General features: G+C 32.9%; 1 protein-coding gene across 1 annotated transcript; it reads left to right on the top strand.

Annotated features, from left to right (window-relative positions):
- On the top strand, positions 1-25,584 carry LOC143043777 (muscle M-line assembly protein unc-89-like). Its single transcript, XM_076215956.1, has 16 exons — positions 1-82; positions 1,704-1,985; positions 2,618-2,929; positions 5,371-5,655; positions 6,485-6,796; positions 7,576-7,854; positions 10,923-11,198; positions 11,880-12,164; positions 13,066-13,377; positions 14,857-15,132; positions 15,529-15,813; positions 18,123-18,434; positions 20,717-20,992; positions 22,048-22,359; positions 23,863-24,189; positions 25,577-25,584. Exons 1-16 carry the CDS (start codon positions 1-3, stop codon positions 25,582-25,584), a joined length of 4,221 nt encoding a protein of 1,406 aa, XP_076072071.1.
- The last annotated feature ends 277 nt before the right edge of the window (positions 25,585-25,861 follow it).

The raw sequence follows: 25,861 nt of genomic DNA, 5'->3' as shown, positions 1-25,861 counted from the left end.
ATGATGGGCAATGTACATCGAAGCCTCAATCTGCTATGTATTTTTCTGGTGTTGCAAAGACCAATTGCAGTGTTGACCCAAGGTAAGAATGTAATACATCGAACGCAAATTGTTTCTCTGTGATCTGGTACACTGGCTATTGCTGTATAATGTGTATTCTATTAGTGCTCCCAATGGAATGTTCTCGCCAGTAGCAGGATTTCATGACAGGAATACAGTTTACTATACAGTTTTAAATATGTGTTGTTTCCTGTAAATTTTAAATGAAATCTACAAAAAAATGCATATTAAACGAATATACATCGTACATGAACTTATAGTATCAGTAGAACTCTACATGTATGTAGCTTGATATTTTTGTTTTTATTTATTCACTTAACATCTTTACCCCTCAAAGTCGTTTAATAGCCCTAGACTACATTTTTTGACATTCTGATCAGAAAAAGAATTTATAGTGTGCAAGTTGCATTTGTGGTTTGGTAATTGACTCAGTACGATTTTGAAGATTTTTTAAGAAAATGCTGGCGTGGTACATGTACATGCTCTCGTAGCTGGTGACATTTTCTTGTTTTATGAACATATTAAGAAAATATTAAGAACAGTGATAATCGTTGTTTTGAAGTTAGAATTAAGGTTTTGAATTATATTATGTTCATGTTTTCTTCTTTATTTGAACTTTGGTAGATAGTTGCCTTATGGCAACCCTACCACATCTTATTTTCTAAACTGTAAACCAACTTATTTTCGCGGATTTTTACAGCGGATGACCTTGAGGGAATTCTGTTGTATTGCTATCGCCTAGATTTCCATTACGTAATATTCGTTTTTGGTTTTTAACCGATATATAAACATGATGAATACGTAGAAATCATTAAGTGCAAACTAGCATTCCATATCGCTTGTTATAAATCATTTCTTCAAATTTTAATACTCATCAAATACTTTAATTTTAAATTGATAAATTGATAAAATCAAAATGGTTTGTTATAACATATAAGTAAAAAAATCATTAATATATATTCACACGAATGCGGAAGAATATCTCAAAACGTTTGAAATCTCAAGGAACGATAACTCTGCATGGATGATTAAACATTTTTGGCGGGAAAATACGAATGCCTACTTAAATCCATTCTATTTAAAAAATTTATTACAGAAGAGTGACGTGTCCACCATGCACTTGCACTGCACTATTATTAATTTAGTCGAATAGAATGATATATACAAATGCATTACAATTATATATACATGTAACTGTAATATACAAAAAATATAATATATGACAAATAAAACAGAGTATACTGATTTGTATCGCTACAATATAATAGTCATTACGGTGAAGATGAATTCCCTGTCATTAATTTATCACTGGCACAAATTTGTCCTAGAAAAAAAATGGTATAGAGATGTGATTTTTTTTCTGAGACAAGTGCTTGTCGGACCATCCACAAGAACTTGCGGTCATCCGATGTTCAGTACTTCAGTACTTTGATTTTCTTCGTGGTCATCCCTTTCTATCCCAATTCGCGGCGATTTGATTTCGCGATTTTCACATTTATGTAACATATCGAAAATTTACATAATCGCGGCTTTTGATCAGCGCATTATATTTCAACTTGCTAAAATCGCAAAAATATGTCGATCGTGGAAACAATTTGATATAGATTATAGATTAATTATTTTTCGTCTGCTCTCCTTTCCAGTGCCCCCTGGTTCGCCCGTTATTACAGGACCCGACATTATAATGATGGGTGACATTGTAACCTTGACCTGTACTGTATACGGAGGCTCTCCACCACCAACGGTCAAATGGTTCGTAAATGATGCTGTCATAGATGATACGTCGACATATACAGGTGGCACAACACACAATTCTTATACATTTACGGCAGTAGAAACAGATCATCATAAAGTTTTCGAATGTCAGACTGCAAATGGTGTCTTACAGAACCCGTTATCTAGAACTCAGTTCATACGGGTATATAGTAAGTCATTAATAAATTGTTTCAATTATAAGCCATTTATTTCGGTACAGATAGAGTTCTAACATTTTTTCAGTTCATATTTTTCATATTTAATTGTTAAAATGCTAGTGTTCACTGATTTATTTTCAAATGTGTTTCTTTAATTGTAATATCATGGTCCGGCACATATATAATATTAGTTACATGGTGTGTTAGTTGCATAATTTTATATACATATAGTAGATATATCAAGTCTTGTGTGGCTGACTATGCAGTATGTGTTTTACTAATTGTTGAAGGCTGTACGCTGACCTTTAACGTTTATGTCATTTGGTCTCTGGTTAAGAGTTGTCTCATTAGAAATAATACCACATCTTATTTGTATATGGTATACCGTATTTACAGTAATAATTCAGATGTTATCTTTTATGTGTTACTCAACTTTTCTTCGCTCTAATTTCGGAGATATACATTGACGGTGCTGAAGACAGGGCATGTCCTCACGAACTTATCATTACAAAGAATTTCAAGGTGTTTTACTTACATGTCGATTTAGATCTGCTGCACATAGCTCTTACATGTACATGTTAAAGTTCAAAATTTTAAACCTTTTTTTCCTTTTTAACTTGCTCTAATTTTATATTTTTCGCTAGGATCCCCGAATCCGCCCACACTAACTGGACCAACAACACTCACAACAGGAACATTATCAAAATGGACGTGTGTATCAGAGGAAGGTTATCCAGCACAGAATATGTCTATGAGATTAGGGAGTGCCTCGTTTGGCAAAGGATTTACCACTAATACCCGACTTGTAGGACGAAAATCGTACACTGTTATCGGAACCCTATTTTGGGCCCCATCTACTCTCAATGACAAACTCATGCTATATTGTGATGTTTATCACAAGGAAACATTAGGACCAAACAATGCTCAAACAGTTGGATTGCTTTTGTCAGTAAAATGTAAGTTATTTAACAATTTAAAAATTGTGAACTTATCATACCTTAGGGTTTGGGCGAGGGGGGTGGGGAGGGGGCTTTGTTTTAGTATTATTTAATTTTTTTGCCATTTTTCTCTATGCTTTGTTTCCAATTCTGTAAACCAAATAAAGGACCATTGCTTGTCATTGTACACCATTTAGACTTGGCGACTGTTTGATTGCTGGAAAGTTTCTGTTAGAGACAGCTTTTCTAGCTAGTAGCAAATTAAGAGATTGAAATATAGAATATAGACATCCACATATTCTTTACAACCATTTCTTAACCCCTATCTGTATTTTGTTATGTCTTGTCGGGTTGCCGTCTGACTGAATGTATTGTGTACTTTCCATTTCTATTTAGCAACTAAACCGAATCGTCTGCATACGGAGTTGATACGTAACGATATTACAAGGCTTGCACTTCCAATCGTGATTTTCTTGATAGAGAGTTGCATGCTGCTCACAATCAAGTTATCATACAAAGACTTCCAAGTGGTGAAGCTGAAATCACCCCTTCGTAAATTTTACGGACGCCATCACTAGCTGGTTGATTGTTATGGAATGTTAATTCTTTTCACAGATAAAGGCTGATATGTTCCAAATATCGTTACTTCAATCCCGTTATCATTCCTCGAATATCACTGTGGTAGCACTCCACTTCAAGGTGAAATTGAATCTTAAATGCAGTAACATGAACATGCATTTGGAAATGGATAAAGCAACTGTTATATTTTGATACCCAAACATGTAGACATATTTAGAATCCTTTTCTTTTCAGACAATTCCAAATATGTAACAAAATAATGCACAAGTTCAGTATCCATGGAAACAAAAGGTGTTTGTTTTCAATTGTTTTCTTTAAGAATTGCATTCAGGCTAAAAATACCTATAAACCTCAATTTCAATGCATATAAGGCTCCGTGTTGAAGGCCGTACATTGACCTATAATAGTTTAATTTTATAAATTTGTACTTGGATGGAGAGTTGTCTCATTGGCACTCATACCACATCTTCCTATATCTATATAAGACATACATTACTTCAACACTGGTGTATAGCCTTATCAAAATTTAGAAGAAAAAAAATGGGGGTCTTTCTAATCATTTTCTCGCAAATTTACTTTCAAAAGTTCATGCTAAATTAACACCTAACCAAAGTAGTCAAAAGATGCTGATATACTTTCAGAATCATCGCTGGAATGGACACTAATTTGAACCCGAAATTTACACTTGTACTACTGAACAAAACATGGTTCAATCTCTTCTCTGGAGTCACATAACTGTGGAGTGCTAAATAGAGTGTTATCAATCGGAATTCCAAAAGGAAATGTTGGTTATTAATTTGTTGACGTACAGTTTTCGGGCGGGAGACTGCCAAACAGTGTCCGTGAAATAACTTAAAAACGATTTGACGAAATCTTTTCAAAATTAGTTATGCTTTGCTTTTTTGTAATTGAATGCAGATTAAGTGTGAATTTCACAATAATTTTTCTATCGACCATTCATATATTGCAAGACAAAAACCGTTTGAAAGTACGTTTCTGGAAAATTATTTGGATGACCACATACTACAGTGGTTTCATTTTAAAGTTGTAATTTAATAAGCCTATTTCTTTCGTTATTATTTACTATTGTTGAACAAACGTACATGTGTGTGTACTTTATAGTCTCTTTTATTTCCGATGTTATGCTGTTCGGGGATTCAAATTTGAAATTTGCAAATAGCTTTTGTATGGAGAAAAATCCGGTTGGCTGTCAATCAGAGACCCTCTTGTTTTGTTGTTGTTTAAACAGGGTTAGTATATATTTGTTTAGGGGCCAGTTGAAGGACGCCTCCGGATGCGGGAATTTCTCGCTACATTGAAGACCTGTTGGTGACCTTCTGCTGTTGTTTTTTCTATGGTCGGGTTGTTGTCTCTTTGGCACATTCCCCATTTCCATTCTCAATTTTATTCATATTCATATATATACAACGTAATCATTGTATTGAACATTTAATTTTGTACTTCTTATTTCCAATGTGAATGTCTAATTTAATACCAACCACATCTTGCATGTACAATTATATTAAAGGCAATTGAGAGCCGTGGTGTTAGTGGTCAGCGCATCGGACTACAAACACAAAGACAAAGGTTTCTGGTTCGAAACCCGATCCGGGGTAAAAATTTAAGGGACTTAATTTTAGGCTATCTCTTGACACCATTTGTGAGTATGTTCTTGAAGAAACGATGATAGTCAGTCGGAAGGGGGCGATAAATCTTTGTTGCTGAGTTTGAGTTTGAACCAATATTTACATTTTTAAGAAATGTTATGGAAAAAAATGGCGGACGAATAATCAGGACTCGCCTTTGATTCGAAAAATTAAATTAGTATCTGGTAATGTATGCATGATAGATATACCAAAATTATTTAAAACTATTTTCAGCAAATTTTACAATAAAAACACCAAGACTAATGTATGAGCCAATCACTGGGCAATCCGCCACTCTGGTGGTTGAGGTTATCATTGGTAAAGCTACGAAAGTCAGTTGGTACAAGAATAACAATCTTATTGACACAGCATCAAACTCCAGATACTCCGGAGGAAACTACCAGACTCCTTCTTTGACCATCAATAGGGTTGATCTGGACGATGCCGGAAGTTATATGGCATCAGTAACCGAAGGCAGAGACAAAAGAAACACATCTATAATCACTGTATCTCCGAAAGGTTGGTTAATAAATAACCCCTGTATCATAATTGTATCTCCGAAAAATTTGTTAACAGATGTAAACAACTTAAATTTTCAAAATGTTAGTTAGTATACAACACCAGTGCAATTCGGTTTTCTCTGAAAGGTTTGTTTATGATATTAAAAAAAACAATTGTTCTCTCGGTCTTTCCATTTCACATGTGTTGATACTTGATGTTTTAAATTAACATTCATAAACAAACCAAATTAAAAAAGTAACCTTCTTAACCGTAAAGGAAGATAATTTATCTTGAACAATTACCAAAAAAGGTTATTATTTTTCATTATATATACATTGTAGTTGAAAATTATTTTACATCAAATTTAAGAAAACGTTATTCAAATCTTTTAATTTATCGTAAACGAAGTTTAATCAGATGGAAAGATACTAATTCTAATTTGCATTTATTTCTGAAACCTCTATGATTTTGATATTTAGTTCAAAAAACAAAAATCGTAAGGGTACATTACATGTTCATATCACATTTATGAAATTCCAATGTGCAATGTATGTATATTGATAGCTACATACAATGTGTATTAGGTTGACCGTTTTGAACGAATCTAAAACCTGTTTGTATTTACAACTTAAACAAGGGGAATTCTCGGCAAGCCAAGCTATTCTTAATATTTTGTAGCTCATTCAAGCAGATCTCATATTTTCAGACAATCTGCTCAATTACATATACAAATGTATCTATGGTCATGTGTCTCTTAAAGTATTTGAAACTTTTAAGTTACTACATACTATAGCGCATGATAACTATTTACATGTTGAACATCGGAAGTTGTATTTTCTTTTGGTAGCAACACCTGCACAACCAACGTTGACTGGTCCAACATCTATAACAGCAGGAACGACTGGTTCCTGGACATGTATTTCACATGGAGCTTTCCCTCTCCAAACTATGTCGATGAGAATCGGTAACCAGATTTTCGGCAGTAATGATATGTCTATTTATTCACAATATGAACCAGCCGTCATGTCATTCCGGGTTGTTGGGATGCTGTCCTGGACGCCTTACATAAATCACGATGGACAAACTCTTTTCTGTGATGTTACTCACCCTGAAACTTTAAATAATCCACAGACAGTTAGTTTACAGCTTACAGTGAGAAGTGAGTTTACAATTAATGAAGATGATATCCCAAAACGTTATATCTATATAAGTAGAAACATTTTGTAATCAGTCGGGCACCTGAAGTATTAAATATTTACAGCTGATTGCATTGAGTGTGTAGGTAAAGGTAATATCGTTGGTTAGCTTGCTTCCTAGCTGAAACGTGAAGTCACTTTTAGTCATGTAAACTACATCGCTTTAAGAGTAGACTAGTCCGACAGATAACTAATCTATCTGTAAGATTAGGCTGCTTCGAAAGGAGGGTTGTACATCTTACCTTATGACGAATTCATGGTACAGCTAGCAATCAAGCTATGGTATATATATATATATATATGTTTTTCATGCATCCGATTTCACCTAGATAGATGCACACACCCGATGAAGCTAATTTGTTTAGTGAAATATTGCGTGAATAGTTACTGTATATAAAATATAACAACTAATTGTATAACACTCATTAGTGTGTTAAAGTTACATTCTTAGACACTTATATATATATATATTCTGCATGCATATCACATCAAGCTGCCTTGGATCGGTAATTACTAAATCTAATATTTTTCGAGAGTGTGAAATTTTGTGTCAAGGAGAATACCGATTGCATTAAATTAGTACACTTTATTTGTATCGTAAAAAGGCTTTTAATTTCTTGTTTTGTAGTAAAATATCTTACGCGACGTAATTCAAGCTCCTTGCCACTTCAACTTGTCACTAACGATACTAATCCTAGTTTAAAACAGCCGTATAATTAAAATAAATGTTTTCTTTTTGTAGCCCCATTATCAATGACAACTCCAAAGACTTCATATAATACCGAAGTGACAAAAAAGGTCACAATTGCCGTTGATATCAAAGGAAACCCAACTGAGATCAGGTGGTACAAAAACAATGAGCTGCTTATCACAACATCAAATAAATATTCTGGTGGAACTTCATTCGTTCCAGGACTGACCATTAAAAATATCTCCGTGAGTGATGCTGGTATCTATGTGTGTGAAGCAACGGATGGCACGGATACAGTTAGATCGAGTATTATTCAATTATCTGCGAAAAGTATGTTACATGTAGATTAGCATTTATTTTTGATCTAATATTTGTCAAGATATTTCTATATTATATATCGATTAATCATTTAAGTCAGATTTTTGTACCTAAGTTTAAAAAATCATAAAATGTGCATTTTGAAAAAAAAAAGATTAAATCCAATGTTAATCCAAAAAACACATTTACATTCTGAAAAAGTAAGGTTTTAAAAAAGCCATTGTCATCAGCATTTCAAAAGTTGCCACTCATTCCTACAATGTGATCTCCTCAAAGTCGTATTGCTGTTATATTTCAAAGAACTCTAGGACTTCTGAATATTGTGTTGGTTTTTTTTTTTTTGCTTTTTTTTTTTGCTTTTTTTTTTGCCTTTTCCTTGTTTTCTGCTTTATTGACAAAGCCCTCAGGAGTTTTTGTATTTCTCCGTCTTAAGACAGATTTTCTGTTTAACTGACATAGCCCTCATAATATTGTATATAGAGAATAATACATGGCAAAATCCGTATCATATATAGATATAGGAAGATGTGGTGTGAGTTTCAATGAGACAACTCTCCATCCAAATAACAATTTAAAAAAGTAAACCATTATAGGTCAATGTACGGCCTTCAACACGGAGCCTTGGCTCACACCGAACAACAAGCTTATAAAGGGCCCCACAATTACTAGTGTAAAACCATTCAAACGGGAAAACCAACGGTCTAATCTTTATAAAATTTAAAAAAAACCAATATCAGCCCAAGGGCCCTTAGGCCCGAGGGAAGATATTGGTCGAGGGTGATACGGCATGCGATACGGATTTTGCCTTGTTTTATACGCTTTAGCCTTTATCATATATTTCAACAGGAGAGTATTATATTATGAACTGTTTTCTGATCCATAGTACTGGGTTACCTTGAGTTCTGCTCAATTACTTATCCGAACCACCTGGGTTACCTTACAATTTGCGTGCTGTTGTTTTAAAAATATTTTTTTTATTATTGTGTTTTTTGTGTGTTTTGTATTTTTTATAGTTGCATTAAGTGTGCCAAAAAATATGAAAATATGAAAACTTGACGTTCGCGACGTCACATACCAAACAATGACGTCATAAATTACGTGTCCCGAATGACCGTTCTATTGGACCTGTTTAGGCAGCAACCATTTGATTTTCTGGGGGGGGGGGGGGCCTATGTTTTTTTTTGGAAAAAAAAGTTTGTTTCCAGTTTTTGGAGAAAAAAATAATTTGTTTTTGATTCTGAGAAAAAAAAATTGTTTGTTTCACCCTCAGCTGCCACTATATATAATGCTAAAATTGAAAGAAAAAAATTGTTTTCGACTTGTCGCGAAAAAAATAGATTGTTTTTCTCCGCAGGCGAAAAAAAAAGTTTGTACAGAAAAAAAAACCATTACTTTTGACCGTATGAACTCGCAATTGTTTAACGACTACATTTGAAATTCCTTGATACAATGTAGTTGTCTCCTTTAGCAATGATCATACCGCATCTTCTTATTTTTAAATAATGTCTAAATTTCAGATATATCATGTTTATTTTTGAGTTTTTGTGTGCATGAAGGGAAAACATACGAATTAAATTTTGACACAGAAGTGTTGTTGTAATCATCTATTTTAGCAATATTAAAATCATCCTTCTCCTTCAAAAACATCCGAAGCGGCCAAGCCACACCTGACCAATAATCTGAACAATTATTTTCTGGAAGGTATTCACATATTTATTATGTCTATGATGTCATGTTTTTAACAAGATATATTGGGGGTTTGTTTTGCACCTGTTCTGCAAACAGCTTTTAAGTATTTCTGTTGTGTTTTTTTTTTTTCCATTTATAGTTGATGTTTCCCTCGGTTTTGGTTTGTGACCTGGATTTGTTTTCGCTAAGTCGATTTATGACTTTTGAACAGCAGTTTATTACAGTTGCCTTTATTTATTTTTATTGCCCATAAATGTTTTCTGGTCTGTTCGTCCGTCCGTTCGTCCGTCCGTTCTTTCGTTCGTCTGTCGGTTAGTTCGTTCGTCCGTTTGCCCCGCGTCAGGTTAAAGTTATCGGTCAAGGTAGTTTTTGTCGAGCCTGCGACTTTTGTATTTAGATGCCTCATATGTTACGAAGTTTCCGTCTGTCACACGAAAATTGTCCTGGACCTCATTTTAATGGTTTAGTGACTACTTTGTGTAATGTTAATATCTCTCTTACTTTTTGTGTTTTGGTCTGTTTTTCTATTACTGTATGCAATAGGTCTACTATATTTGGTGTATGGAATGATTGTAAGGTGTTCATGTCCAACTGGCAAGTGTCATCTGACCTTGACCTCGTTTTCATGGTACAGTAGTCAAAGTTAAGTTTTTGAGATTTTGGTTTATTTTTCTAATACTTTATGCAATAGGTCAACTTTTTTGGTGTAAGGAAATATTTTATGAAGTATATATCAGTCTCGCAAGTTTAATTTGACCTTGACATCATTTTACGGTTCATTGCTCAGTGTTAAGTTTTTGTGTTTTGGTCTGTTTTTCTTAATCTTTTAGCAAGAGGTCAACTATCTTTTATGTATGCTGTACATGTCTGCCTTGCATGGTTCATCTAACCTTGACCTTAATTCCATGGTTCATTGGTCAGTGGTTATTTTTCTTGGTGAAGTCTTGTTTCTTAGGAACTATAAGCAATATGTCAACTATATTTAGTGTATTGAATGATTGAAAGGTGTATATGTATTTCTCGTTTGGTTTATATTACCTTGACTTCATTTCCTTGGAGTATGTTAATTTTATGTGATAGTTGAAGTAAAGCTTCAGGACTTTCAACATGATATCAATGATTAGTCGAGAAGCCGAGACATTTCAGCGTGTGCACTCTTGTTGATGAAGTTGAAGTTCAATCAACTTGAAACTATATGATCTTTCTAATTTTAACGCCAAATTATAGTTTTTATCCCATTTTCACGGTCCACTGAACATAGAAAATGATAGTGCAGATGGGGAAACCGTTCACTAGGGACACATTCTTGTTTATCATGTTTTCTTAAACTTGCATGTATGTCAAAGTTGAATGCTTGTCTCAAATATTTAGCATTGTTATCTATATTGTAGTTCCATTGTCAGTGAGAACTACAAAGACCTTTTACAACACAACTGAGACACGTACCGTTACATTGAACGTAGTAATTTCCGGGACACCTACTAACATCTTCTGGTTCAAAAACAATGATTTGGTTGTTACATCTGGTCGATTCTCTGGAGGAACAATCTCTATGCCTGCGCTGACCATCCAAAACGTCAGTATGAGTGATGCAGGCCAATATGTATTGGAAGCAACAGACGGCACTGTTACCGTTAAAACCAGACCAATATTTCTGTCTCCAATAGGTATGCTCATCATTGCTATGATCGTGCTTCGCCGTTTTCTTTGTATTTTACCATTGTTCAAATTTTCAAATATAGATCGAAAGCAATCCAAAGCTATAGTCTTAGTAGGACAAACAACAACATCGCAAACAAATAAATTAAAGTCCATGCATGGATTAAAAAAGATTCGACAACGCCATGGTAAAACAATTAAACATCCTGAACATACATTACATATACTTCGATGCGATGATTATGACTAATGATGTTTCTAAGTCAAAGTGTCGTCACCTATCCATCATTTGCTCATTTTCAAGTGTCAATTTCACATTTTCTGTCATTTATCACGGTTGATCTACCCTGAAAAAACTACATATATCTGTTAATTTTTATTTGGGGGGGGGGGATGCAAGAATATATGCGACTGGACGTTAAGTAGGAAACCAACAATAGATAGACACTATTTTTTACTATTCCTTTAGTAGCTTACCTTTCCCCGAGGCGTATCAATTAAAAAAAAAAACCCAGATTTTTCATAGAGTTATTCTGAAATGAAATCACCGTGTTTCGGTGAATGGATCTTAGAGGTTTGAACATTGAACTAATATGATATTTTTTAATAAATAAAGAACACCATTTACATAATATATTGTATATAAAAAATGTTTCCATGACTAGATAGTCAATCAAATTCCTTTTCAGCTCAACTTAAAGTAATTGCACGGAAGAGATTATATGAGCCTACTATTGGGGAGTCCATTACTTTGTATATCGACGTCACTCCCTCTAATATAAAAGAAGTCCGATGGTACAAGGACAACACACAGATTTATGTCGACTCAGACTCTCGATTTTTTGGAGGAAATCCACAAACTGTCTCTTTGACCATCAAAACCGTGAAACTAAGCGATGCAGGAAATTACAGCTGTTCAGTAACTGACGGATTTGTGATGAGAAATACCAGTTACATTACTGTATCACCAAAAGGTTGGAGTTTTTTTCCTGATCCGACTTCGATATCAAATAGTTGTAGAAATTCTTGAAGTAATGATACAATTTGTTTTATAAAGTAATCAAATTTAATTTATTCAATCGACCTTTCTGTAAACAAAACCAGATATACAGATACCATGATACTTGATGAGTAAAATTTACTATGTTTGTAGTCTACTGGTATAGATTAACTTATGTTGCGAGCGAACGGTCATATATTAAATCAATTTATGGTAGTCCTGTCTATTTCATTTAAAACACATTCAATTATACGGGGGTAAAACAACCGTTCGTCCGTCCGTCTGTCCCGCTTCAGGTTGAAGACTTTGGTCGAGGGAGCTTTTGATGAAGTTGAAGTCCAATCAACTTGAAACTTAGTACACATGTTCCCTATGATATGATCCTTCTAATTTTAATACGTGTACTAGGGACACGGACTTGTTTTATTTTTTTTTTTATCGTATATACTAAATTCTGATGTAGAAAAATATTCTTACATCGTTGGAAAATCTGAAAATTTTGTGTACTCTCTTTGAAATCAGTGGAAATTTTGCTACCCTAAATTACTGTAACATAGACAAATACACCATGATGAGTTGGTTTTACGGTACAGAAATCTTGCTACAACCCAATTGGTCTTTGATGACCCGTTGCACGGCAAAATACCCTGGTTTTCTGTTCGACAGCATTTTGAATATAATTATTTTAGTCGCACCTATATATTCGACTATTCAAGCGCAAATTTTAAATTAGAACTGTAAGTAATGAAATTATTATTAAACGAATATTTGATGATCTTTTTTAATAAGATAGGAATTCGTTAACAGAATTGCATAAAGCGTCTCCAGCTGTCACAATGACTTTATTATTTTAATGTTTGAAATCTTTTTGATAGCATCTCCAGAGATTCCAACTCTGTCCGGTCCAACGTCTCTAACAGCAGGAACAACTGGTACCTGGACATGTATTTCAGTTGGTGGTTTCCCTCTTCAAAGTTTGTCTATGAGAATTGGTGACCAGGTTTTCAAGAGTAACGAATTTGCGACGCTTTCTCAGCATGACGTAGTTCACAAGTCCTACACAGTTATAGGGATACTAACTTGGACACCAAAGCTAGGTCACGATGGACAACAGATTTCCTGTGACGTTAAACATCCTGAAACATCAATAAGTCCACAGACCGTTAGTTTGCAGTTGACAGTAGAGCGTAAGTGTTAGCATATATAGAAACAACCAAAAGCCACGTTATCACAACAATAGTTGCTTTTCCCCCCAGAAAACGCCATTTTTTTTAGAAAATATCCAAATTCGGAGACCGTTATCGACCCGTGTCTTATTCGCTTTGGCGCATACTCAAGTCTACGTACTGCCCACGAAATTAAAAACAACTCTTTGTTTTAACACTTGCCCAACTTTACTGAGATTTCTCGAGCATCTTCTAACGCGGCTTTATAAAATATGAAAAACTGTAGCTAAGTTTTTGCAAGTAGTATATATTGATGATTTACAGATCAGGTTGGATTTCAATATAGTTGACAGATTTTTACTGAATTACGTCTAATGGACACAAAATGGGTCCTTACAATTATAATTGTCGGGGTTTTGTTTGTATTGAAAGCAGACCGGAGCTGATTTTTTTTAATTGATTTAAGTTTTATTATGAATGGATCATTATTTTAAATTCTATTCGACTCTAATACCGGTAACCTGTCAAACAAATCTTGAATTAATTGTTGAGTTCTGGCCTATTAGCAAGAATAAAAATCCATGAATACGCTTAAGTTGCTTGCTCTCTTCTTTCATATCAATTTCAAAATATGTTATGTAATAATAATTAAATTGCAGTTTTGGGGAATTATTGCAGCCAAATTGCAGTTTTAAAAAGCTAGAAGTATCAATCATATCAAGAATGAATTGAATTGGTACTAAACAAAGAGAAACTTTAATATACGACCAGAAAGACGATTTCAAATATGCCATCCCAAAATAACCTGCATAACTGCCCTCAAAGGACAGTGATAATCATAGACTCAGTATCTAGAAATAGTAAACAGTTATTTAATAACAGCGCCTCACAGTTCCCAGGCTTATAATTGTGATACTTCAGACTCAGGTTTCGTCTACAAAGTTCTCAACATCCAAACAGTTTGACATGTTTGATGACCAAAAACAAACACGAGAGTAATAAAACCGAGAAATTAGAAAAGTTGAACTAAATAAAAGAATATATTTTTTGGGTAACACAACATAGTATAAATATTTAAAAAGATATTCCTTAAAAGATATTAGAATATATGTTTGAACTTTGCAGTTTATGAAAGGGCTATTACTGTATAGCAATATAATATTTCCCACAGAAAGTAACCAAAAGTTAGCGTGCAATAAATTTCAATATTGCACTAGTGCAATAAATCATCGAAATTCGTGACGTCATCAACGACAAAATCTTAGTTTAAACCAATTTTTCTTTCAAATATTATATTGCTATACAATAAAAGGGTTATTGCATGAATATTGGGGAATATTGTCTCCCGTAGAACATATATTGCACTCGCAAGCTCGTGCAGTATAAAATTCTACTCGGGACAATATTCCCCAATATTCATGCAATGACCCTATATTATTAAATGGAAAAGTGAGAAGCAAATATCGATATTATTACTAAAATAATAAATTTCTATTATAGCTTCATTGACAGCAATAGCTTCAAAAGTTATGTATAGCCAGACAGAGTCATCCATCGTTACACTCGACGTAAAACTTAGAGGAAATCCGAATAGAGTTAGTTGGTACCATAATGGAAATCTTATCATTCTATCTGGAAGATTTTCAGGCGGTACTGTCTCTGTTCCCTCTCTAACCATCACAAACATCAGTACTAGTGATGCTGGACGATATATTTTTGAAGCAACAGATGGCGCTACTACAGTTCAGACAATTACAATAGTACTGTCTGTCAGAGGTATTCTAATGAGTATTCCCTCAACGATCGTTCATCAATTATTCTAAAATACTATTTTTGTATCTATCTAGTAATTGGTATAACTATCTTTAGTGCGTCGCTGCGGCTTGATTTTAACCGTTAAGAAAAAAATATAGCTTATTTGATGAAATATCTGAAACACCCCTTCCTCACGCCGTCATGATAATATCAGTTCAGTCAATTGTGTCGTCAAAGCATTGACTTTATTCCTAAGCTTAAAGAACGCGATAAGTTTTGAATCATTCATTATTAATTACCTTGAAATAAAATAAAAGGATCAACCAAAACCCTGCCTTCCTAATTTTTTGAATTTGATCATTAATTGTCATTAAATATATTGACGATGTTGTAACAAATGTTCTACCTTTTGTTTAGCATTACTGGCAGTCAGGGTTAAAAAGACGTTATATGAGCCTGTGGTTGGAGAGTCTGTTGTTTTAGCGGTCGAAGTGAACTCTGTAAATGTGACCGGTGTCAGATGGTTTAAAAACAACCAGGAGATAGATGTTGCTTCAAACTCTAGACTGTCAGGTGGCAATACACGATATCCTTCACTGAACATACAAAATGTGCTGCTGACTGATGCCGGAAACTACGTCAGTTCCCTTACAGATGGTGTTGACATAAGAAATACCAGTACCATTATTCTAGCCCCAAAAGGTGTGTGTCTTATATATGTAAATGGAGCGTTAGTCCCTCTTTCTCAATTAGTCACTTAAAGTAAACATATGATGAAATTGTTAAAACTGATTTAGCGGATTTAAATTTTCGCTCAACAATTTGAACAAAAAAAAGAGGGCACACGTTACTAACCTATATAAACATTTACTTCTTTTGTATTTTGCTTGATCACTATAAAGAATCGCATTTAAAAATACATAACCTTTAAAAGCTTTGACCAATTCTGTCAATTGATGAAGATATTGTATTGCAACGTTTTGGAAATTTACCCTTGCGTTTTTTGTTACCTAAAGTTTTAAATAGGGTCCTGTGTCGTTCAGGGTGAAATGATTAAGGGGGACCTTTTAAAAATATTCTGCTGTTGAAAGAATTTCTCTGTCTAATACAAGTTTAAAATAGGGTCCCATTTCGTTCAGGATGAAATGATTAAAGGGGACCTTTTAAAAATATTCTGGTGTTGAAAGAATTTCTCTGTCGAATACAACTATAAATCTTTTTTATTTATGTACCATTGTGATAACTTATATCATCAAAAATACATAAAAATTACTTCTTGAGTATCTATGTAACACTCCAAAACGTTTCAATCCCCAAAATGTATCCAGTACCCTCAAACGTGTCCTTAAAATCCAAAATCGCCCAAGTGTGTCTGATTTCACATCCCAAAATGTGGCCTATAATTGTTATTCCTCAAAACGTGTCAATCTTCAAACGCAAGAACGTTTTTTTTTCTTCAAATAAACAGACATTAGATAAGAAAAAGAACTATTGAAATGTATTTTACGTTGTGTTTTGTTGTTTTTTATCAATATTATTTTTGTTGTTTAAGATTTCAAATGGTGGTACTTAACATTTAAGAAATCGACGACGTTTTCTCAGTGCTTCAGCTATTGATTAAGTGGTCATTTATAAGCATTAGTGTGTGCAACGGTTGTTGTTAATATTTAGCGTGATTGCAAGTTTATTTTTAACACAAACTATCTCCTGACTATTGTTTAGTCTAAACATATTTATTTAAAGTGGATTGGGAAACAAGTTTTACAACTTATATAAATTCCTTTCCACTTTGCGGGTGCTACCTTGTAGCGGCATAAGCCTGCTCTCGAAATCTACATGGGTGTCTTAACGTGCAAGAGATACTCGCAAATGGTGTCAAGGGAGAGCCGAAATTTCAGTCCCTGAATTTACATCCTGAATCTCATAATACAATAATTAAACGTAATACTGGCTGTTATTCATAATAGATGATAAAATATTATGTAAATTTTTTTCTATCAATTTTAACTTTCTTGTCGCTAAAATTATTTTCTTTTGCATATTCTTTTAATATTTATTGCAAAAATTAATTTTAATTAAAAAAAAATGTTTTCTTGTCGCTAAATAGTTTCTTGTCGCTTGTTGTCGCTAAAATAATTATTGTTGTCGCTTCTTGTCGCTTGTTGACGCTTGTTGTCGCTAAAATTCTTGTTGTCGCTAAATAGTGAGACCGTGGAACGGGAATCGAACAAGGAACCTATGTGTTAGTAGTCCGATGCACTAACCACTACATCACGACTGTTGTTTCCTGAATGTTCTTTGGAAAATATGTCATGCATATTTCGAAACAAAACATAAAATTTGCATGCAACAAATAAGTTTTATACAGTTAAATTCATCGTTTACTTTTATATAATATATAAGGGTATCTCACGGCCTGCTTAGCTCAGAAGATGTGACTGAAATTTCAAAGAGCCATTGTCAATCTTTCCAACAGCGACTGAATTTTCGACTCTGCCTTGACACCATTTGCAAGTATGGTCTTGAGAAACAGTGATAATCCGTCAGATGGGGAAGTTAAATGACTAACCCGTGTTAAGAGAGAACCACATCTCTAGCACGTAATAGACACCCTTGTAGAATTAAAAAAAGAGCAGGCTTGTGCCACTACAAGGCAGAAATCTCACCCACAAAGTGATTAAAAATAAGTTGCAATAACTTATTTACCAATCCACTATAAATAAATATGCGTAAACTAATTTTATAACAGTGGGCAAGTGTGTGTGTGTGTGTGTTTTATAAATACAATTGATGGTTAATGAAAATGCAACATTTTACCTTATATAGATTTGTTTGTTGGGTGTGATACGTTTGGGCGAATATTTATGTTTTGCAGTTCATTAACTTTATATGGCACGTTTGAGGTAATCTATCACTTTTGGTGGAATGAACCTGTTTCTGAGTGTTACATGTAATACATGATATACATTTATAGAGCAAATTTATATGAATTTTATGATTATATTTCATAGCAACGCCTGCAATACCAACGCTTTCTGGACCGACATCCCTAACAGCAGACACATTTGGTACCTGGACGTGTACATCTGTTGGCGGTTTCCCTCTCCAAACTATGTCAATGAGGATCGGTGGGCAGGTTTTCGATGATCATCAGCTGTTGGTAAACTCACAGTATGATTCAGACAACATGTCTTTCCGTGTCGTAGGTGTACTGTTATGGGCACCAAATATAAGAGATGATGGACAAACGCTGTACTGTGATGTTACCCATACACAAACACTCAGCAGGTCTCAGACCACTAGCTTACGATTGACAGTTACACGTAAGGGTTATACTCATTTTACTCAACCAAATTGTTATTTGTTATAAACAAAACATTTCACCTGGTGTTGCTCAACTTTGTTTATGTGTTTGGTTTTCCACACCTTACGCTTGTTTCGCCTCTGTTATGCAATTTTATCGCCATTCTAAAAAAAGATAATAATCAACTGTAAATTGGCATGTATTTCTTACATATATACCTTTTAACATTTTAAACATTTGGAATTGACTGCATGGTATGAAGGTTGAAGTCATATGAAACGAGTGACTGGTGAAAAATAATGTTTATCCAATTCTTGAACCAATGCGTGTATATATCATAAACTTAGTCTTCTGTGCACGATTTTATCATTTTTTTTACGCAAACATATCGTATGATCGTCAATTCTTTTCTCTCTGTCTGTTATGATGTAAAAATATGGCAGCTACTAAATTGATGTGCTTTTAAGCTGTAGTTTACCGATTGTCACCTTATAGTAAACAATCAACAAAGAAGCATGAATATCGAACACGTGTATAACATATACAATCAGATAATAGTTTATTCAAATGACATATCCATGCGCATTGCGACCCCCAGACTTTTACGAGAGGGGTCACACTAAGGTCAATTCCATACGGAAAATATGTCGGCGAATTGCTTCCTGTAAGTGTAACGGTTTATTTCTTCCTCTGTGATATTTTATCTTGAGGATATCTATCTGTGTTATGCAGATAGTATGTACCGATATATATTTGCCGTACTATATTTCACAGAACCGTGTGAAATAGAGTCCCATTAACTAATATGTAAGTTACTCACAATCAATATACCTGACTATAATTATAAAATGTTTCACCAAGATAGACCAAATTTGCATAATTTATCAAAGGGAGGTAATTATGAGCAATTTATATTTTAAATAGTTATCAAAGGTACCAGGATTATAATTTAGTACGCCAGACGCGCGTTTCGTCTTCAAAAGACTCATCAGTGACGCTCATAGATATTAATATAATATATTTCTGAATCTATTTTATAGTGAAATTTTTCCTTGAATCTTATTTTTTATATATTCATTTATATAAAAAGATGACTGTTAAACATGCTTTTGTTCCAATATATTGTTATGCTATGATTTATCTGATTTCCATATAATCAACAACTACATCTCTGTCCCCAGACAAAACTATTTATATAGTTAAAAATATCATCATAATCAAATTCTTCTATCACTGTTAACAGTAGTAATGCAACTATATTTCTACCTTACTTTTAAATTTATATTTGTACTGAGATCTGAACAACTCACTTTTACATGTATTTCACTAACCTTATTTAATCATGATATTATTTTCACAATTACGATCTTTGAAATTACTTATGGTTTTCCTCCCTATGTTTCATGATAATTTTCTTTTTAAAAGGATGATATTGACTTGAATATTTCAAGAAATTTTTTCAAGGATAATTTGTGAAATTATTTCCCATTATAATACATTTTTTTTTAACAATTTCGCTTTATTTCAAATACACTATTATTATTTCATTGTATTTTTAAAGGATAAGTTTTTTCTAATAACTATTCAATAAGTAAACTACCAAGATAAAATTTCATGGCAAAGGAAAAAATATCCCAGGGAAATATTTTCTCCGGATAAAAAAATAACAACTACTGTGACATTTTTTCCTCCGGATCAAATTTCACCCGGATATAATTTTGCTTTACATAAGCAACCAATTAAAAAAAACAAAGTAATGTCGTCAAATTAAAGAATTTTCTTCAGAAAAAAGTATATGCACATAAATTTTATAATGAAAACTATCCATTTAGTTAGAAAAAACATATGCATATTTTGTTTTAATTTGGGGTATCACATGACTTTAATTCCGAAATGCTTTTGACCAATGTAGGTTTGTTATGATCAAAAGCACGACAAACATATGTATTGTTTGTGATTTATTGAACCCTTTCCATTTTTTAGAGATACGAGATTGTTGTTGTTTTGGCGTGGGTCTTTTTTTTTTAACTTTTATTGTTCAAGTTCTTAATATCTTAGTACATTTATATTAATTTATTTAACATTTTCACACGTTTTTATTTTTTTTTTCATATAAAAATGAGACTATGTTTTTTTTACCGTTTTTATGTCTGTCGTTCATTTTATCTGATAAATCTAACAAACACGACAATAAATTTTTATTTGGTTTTTATATTATTTCAAAAGACAGTACTACATTATTAAGAAACATATTTTCCGTACTTCTTAATTGATGCATCAAATACATATGATATTTTATAGGGCCATTGTTGGCTAGAGTATCAACGGTCATATATAGTCCCCTGGAAGCTACAACTGTAACGTTGAACGTAGTACTTCAAGGAACACCTACGACCATTAATTGGTACAAAAATGGCCAATTGATTACAATATCAGGAAGGTATTCTGGTGGTAATGTTTCATTTCCCGCACTGGTGATACGGGATGTTTCTATCATTGATGCTGGTAGTTATGTTTGTGAAGTTACAGATGGAAAGACCACAATAAGGACAAGCACAATTCAGCTATCTATAAAACGTATGCGTCTTTTTCTTATTATATTGTGCAATATATAAAACATGCATTATCATCTTTAAGTACAAAATTTGCTGATCGTTTGCTTATCAAAATCATCTTGAAGCCAGCCCATTGGCTCGCTACCTTAACGTTAATTCTTAGATCAGTAGTGGATTTGACATATTATTTGAGATGGATAGTGGTCTTATTGACAATTTTACAATAATTTCTAATTGTTATCTGTCCTCAAATATACAAATTGTGATGGATGATCATGTATATTATTAAACAATACAGGCATATTAAATATACAGTAGTAATTCAATTGCTTTTTTTTTGCTCTGAGTTTATTTATTCTTAATATAATCATTAACATCTTCGTAATCATATATACACACTATATAATGATAAACTCAATAAGTTTCTTTTTCCGTAACGTTACGTCAATACTACAACGCAGATAACTCTTTTAGTATTAAGCTGAAAATAAGATACCCTATTATGTTATATTCTGTTAGATTTGTTTTCCTTTTACCAGATTCTGCGTTCACAAAATATATTAGCCCTTACACAATCTTTAAATTTGTGGTTTGTATGACAAAGTTATACAGGGATGAAAATACGACAGGGATCGGTCAAATCTAAGATACTATGTTTGGTTATTCATATACACATAAAACTTACCATATTTACAAATTTTACAAAAGTGCGTTCCATTGATATACGACTTGTCTATCATTAACATTTGATGGTTATTAAATACAAAGTTTAAGAGTATCAAACACAATAAAAAAAACTACGAAAAATGTGACAAAAATGGATTACTCAATATATATCGGCCCAGAAGTATTTCATTGAGTTAGGAATAATGCCACATTTTATTCATATACATGTAAGTAAAGAAATTTGACGAATACTGATAAATTCGACAGTTATATTGTATCTATTAAAAGTACATCACATATTTATTACGATTATGGTTCGATTATCCTACATTATTGGAATGTATTTGTTGTAATAGGATAATGTTTAAAGTCTTGCTGATTTCTGATGAATCTTGAATATGTATGTTGTAGCCAAACCGCCAGTAACAACTCCAAAGACAGTTGTATCCAAACTCAAAGTAAAAGCTTCAAAGACTTTTTACAATCCAAAACACTCAACATCCGTTACATTAAGAGTACAAATCGATGGTACACCTTCTCAGGTCGTGTGGTATCAGAACGGTGAACTTATAATAAAATCAGGAAGACATTCTGGTGGTACTGTCACAGTTCCTTCATTGACTATTAATAACGTAACCAGAAGTGACGCAGGCAGCTATGTTTGTGAAGCAACGAATGAAATGGGTACATTTCGAACAGCTATAATCCAGGTATCCCCAACAGGTATGATTGTGAACATCTTATTTTTATCTCGTAAGTATCCCCCTAAACCACTGTCTGACACACCATTGTATATTAATTTCGTTACTTTTATTACATGTATGAATGGGTTTATATCAATCATAGATGGCGAGTTGTATGTATTATTTATCATCTAATCTGTTACCTAATTGGTATAGGAAAATTTCTAAATTTGACGATTAAGTTTAAGTATTCTTAACTCAAACACTTGTGTTAATGATCTATACTGTCAACACAAAGTCATTGATAATATTGTCTTTTCTCGATTATTAAAACCTGAATTAATGTATCAACAAAATACAAATTTTAGGAAAAAATCTATGCTAAAACAAAGCACTAAAATTACAAAATTCTGAACTTCAAAGAGAACTCGGAACTGATTTTCCGTTAACAAATGACAAAATCAAGAGTTCGAACACATCAAACACATCAAACATGTCAAACGAATGGATAACAACTGTCATTCATTTAATTTGGTCAAGGCATTTTCTTATGTAAACCAGTTGTAAATTAAGTCTGGTTGTATGGTTAGCTAAACATTTCACTTCAGTTTAATTATATTTACAACAATGTGTGAGCAAAATAAACTGACATAATAGGTAAACATGTCAAACGTGGGGTTCCCGGTCAACATTTGGTTATATACTTAGTCACTGTAAAAACAAAACAACTATGTCAAGAAAGAAAACAAATGGCATTTAGACACTTTGTAGAAAAAGCTAATAAGCAAAAATGAAGAACAACACTAGTTTTGAATACAGAGCAACGTCAAAAGAATATTATCAAAAATGAATTAAGCACGAAAGATCGAAAATATACAAAAATCATAAAAAGAACACCATAACGCACAATTAAGAGGATCAACAACGTCAGTACCTAGAATATATTCTTCAAGAAAATTATGTATCATTTGTAATATTAATACAATATTTATCAACAAGGTCTTAGCAACTTATGAACAATTTTAGAAAAGGAAAAGACGTTCTTTGGCATAACCCTGATTAATCAAATCTACGCTCGAACACTGGTTGAGTTTTATAAAGTCTTGAGGAGCAGCTTCAAGCAATGAGATTTGAAATGTATATCACATATAAGGTGAACCTGGTATAATGCTGCTAAGGTTGGGGTCATTTATGATTCAGAATTTAAAAAAAATCGTCTAAAAGGAAAGCCATACAAGCCGCACTGTTGTTTCTTTGATTTCTAGTATGTATTGAACCCAATCAAAAAAAGCATTCTTGGTTCATCATCCAAAATCTGAATTAGCCTATTAGCTCTAACTTGTTTGGTTTTTACATTGACTAAAATTATTTCGGTTCCGCAAGTTTGAAATTTTTACCTATCATCATAATTTGATGCGTTTGAGCATTTGATATTGCCATTTGATTAGGGACTTCCCGTTTAGAATTTTCCTCAGAATTTAGTTATTTAAACTTAAACAAACGTAAGTGAATGTTTCAACGGGTATTTATTTTTAAATTGTAGTAACTCCTGAACAACCAAGTCTGTCTGGTCCAACAACTGTGACAGAAGGAATATTTGGTACATGGACATGTATATCTATTGGTGGTGTCCCTCTCTACAAAATGGAAATGAGGATCGATGACCAGGTTTTTAGTAGCAAGCATTTGTTGATTAATTCTCAATTTGATCCAAGTAGAATGTCCTATAGAATTACAGGCATACTTGTATGGGCTCCTGACATTAGTAATGATGGACAAACGCTATACTGTGATATTTTACCTCCAACGCAAGCAATTAGAAGAAAACGAAGCACTTCTCAGATCGCCAGCATTACATTGACTGTGAAACGTAAGATCAATATATTATGCATATACGATGTTATGTTATCAGGTTTCTTTGTACTAAATTATTTTCAAACTTGATTAACGTCATTGTATTACATCCATATGATGTATGTTTTTCACACGGTACATTACAGTTCCATGCTTATTTATATGTCTTACAATATATTATTTAATTTTGGATGTAACGCGTTTTCTGATTGGCTGACGTTATTTTGTTATCAGCCCATAGACATAATTTAGTCATGTGACCGTGACGTCATCAACGTTTTTTCATGGTTTTCTACGGTTTAAAATGGATTTTAGAATTATGGTGACTTGAATAACATCGGTATCACTCAGATTACAATTCTTCATTGACAGGTAAGTCTGTTTTTAGCCTATAAAATACTTATTTAGCCTTGAGAATTGAAAGGTCAGTTTATCCCATTCATACAATAGGAGTTGATGAATTTGGCTTAATGCCATTTACCTTGTCCAAAATTAAGGTCACTTTATTGTTATTGTGCTACTGTTAAAGAGAAAAAAAATATATTCTGACCAATACTTATATTTTATGCATCTTGATTTAATTGTTCAAAATTTGTTAATGTTGAATTTTTGGGGTTATTTTTGGCCTTTTAATTGTATATTTCTTTACATGGTAGATTTTTTTCAGATATAAAAAACACTATCTCCTTGACTTTATAGAAATAGACTATGCTTGCAGCTTATTTATTACACTGTCTTGTTTTTTGTTTACACCAAAATCTGAAAGATTATTTAGTTGCAAAATATTTTAAATGAGAGCTGATATTTTTCTATCTTTAAATGTACATTGAAGGTAAAAATAATCATAATGTGAACAAGAATGAAGAAAACATCTTGGTCCCAAAAAAAACATCAACCAGGATATAAAATTCCAAATACTAATTTATTATACTAATATCAGTTCATATAGAATAAACTTTTAAAGATTATATTGATTCCTATAAAATTGGAATCTCGAGCCATTGTTTTGCATGTATAGGTCATGTCCAAACAGAAATTCAATAAATATGACAGTACAATGTACTCTAAGCACAAACACATAAGGTCACTGTGAAATAGACATCTAGGGCAAGAAACAGTCAGTTATACCAAACCAGTTTGACTAGATGTCTAGTTTAAAACCAGTTTGACTAGATGGTGTGTCCTATATTTTGACAATGTAAATGACATGAGGACCTGGATGGGTTTTTTTAATATCTGTATTCTTTAAATTTTTAGGGCATTTTTCTTTTAATAGCCTTTATAAAAATAACTCTCATTCTGTAAAATTCTCATGAAAATGATATTACTATTTATTCTTTCTGTTACAAGATTAATTATCAATACTGTACATTGATCATTATATTATCAGTATTTTATTACAGTTACCTAAGTTACCTTTTTATTTTGCACAGATATTCTTTAGACTTTTGCACCCCATTATTCTCTATTCTTTTTTTTTGGTTTATTTTCCCTATTCTCTAAATTTTTTTAGCTATTGCATGTACATGTATTCTCTATTCTGTAAACCCCATTCAGACCCTCATAGGTAAACTTCTATTGTATGAATGGGATAGAGTGACCTTTCAATTCTCAAGGCTAAATAAGTATTTTATAGGCTATATACAAACTTACCTGTCAAGGTAGAATTGTAATCTAAGTGATACCGG

Source organism: Mytilus galloprovincialis, chromosome 8 (assembly GCF_965363235.1).
Source record: "Mytilus galloprovincialis chromosome 8, xbMytGall1.hap1.1, whole genome shotgun sequence".
NCBI lineage: Eukaryota > Metazoa > Mollusca > Bivalvia > Mytilida > Mytilidae > Mytilus > Mytilus galloprovincialis.
The sequence above is the reverse complement of the archived record's forward strand: the minus strand, read 5'-3'. Positions and strand labels throughout refer to the sequence as shown.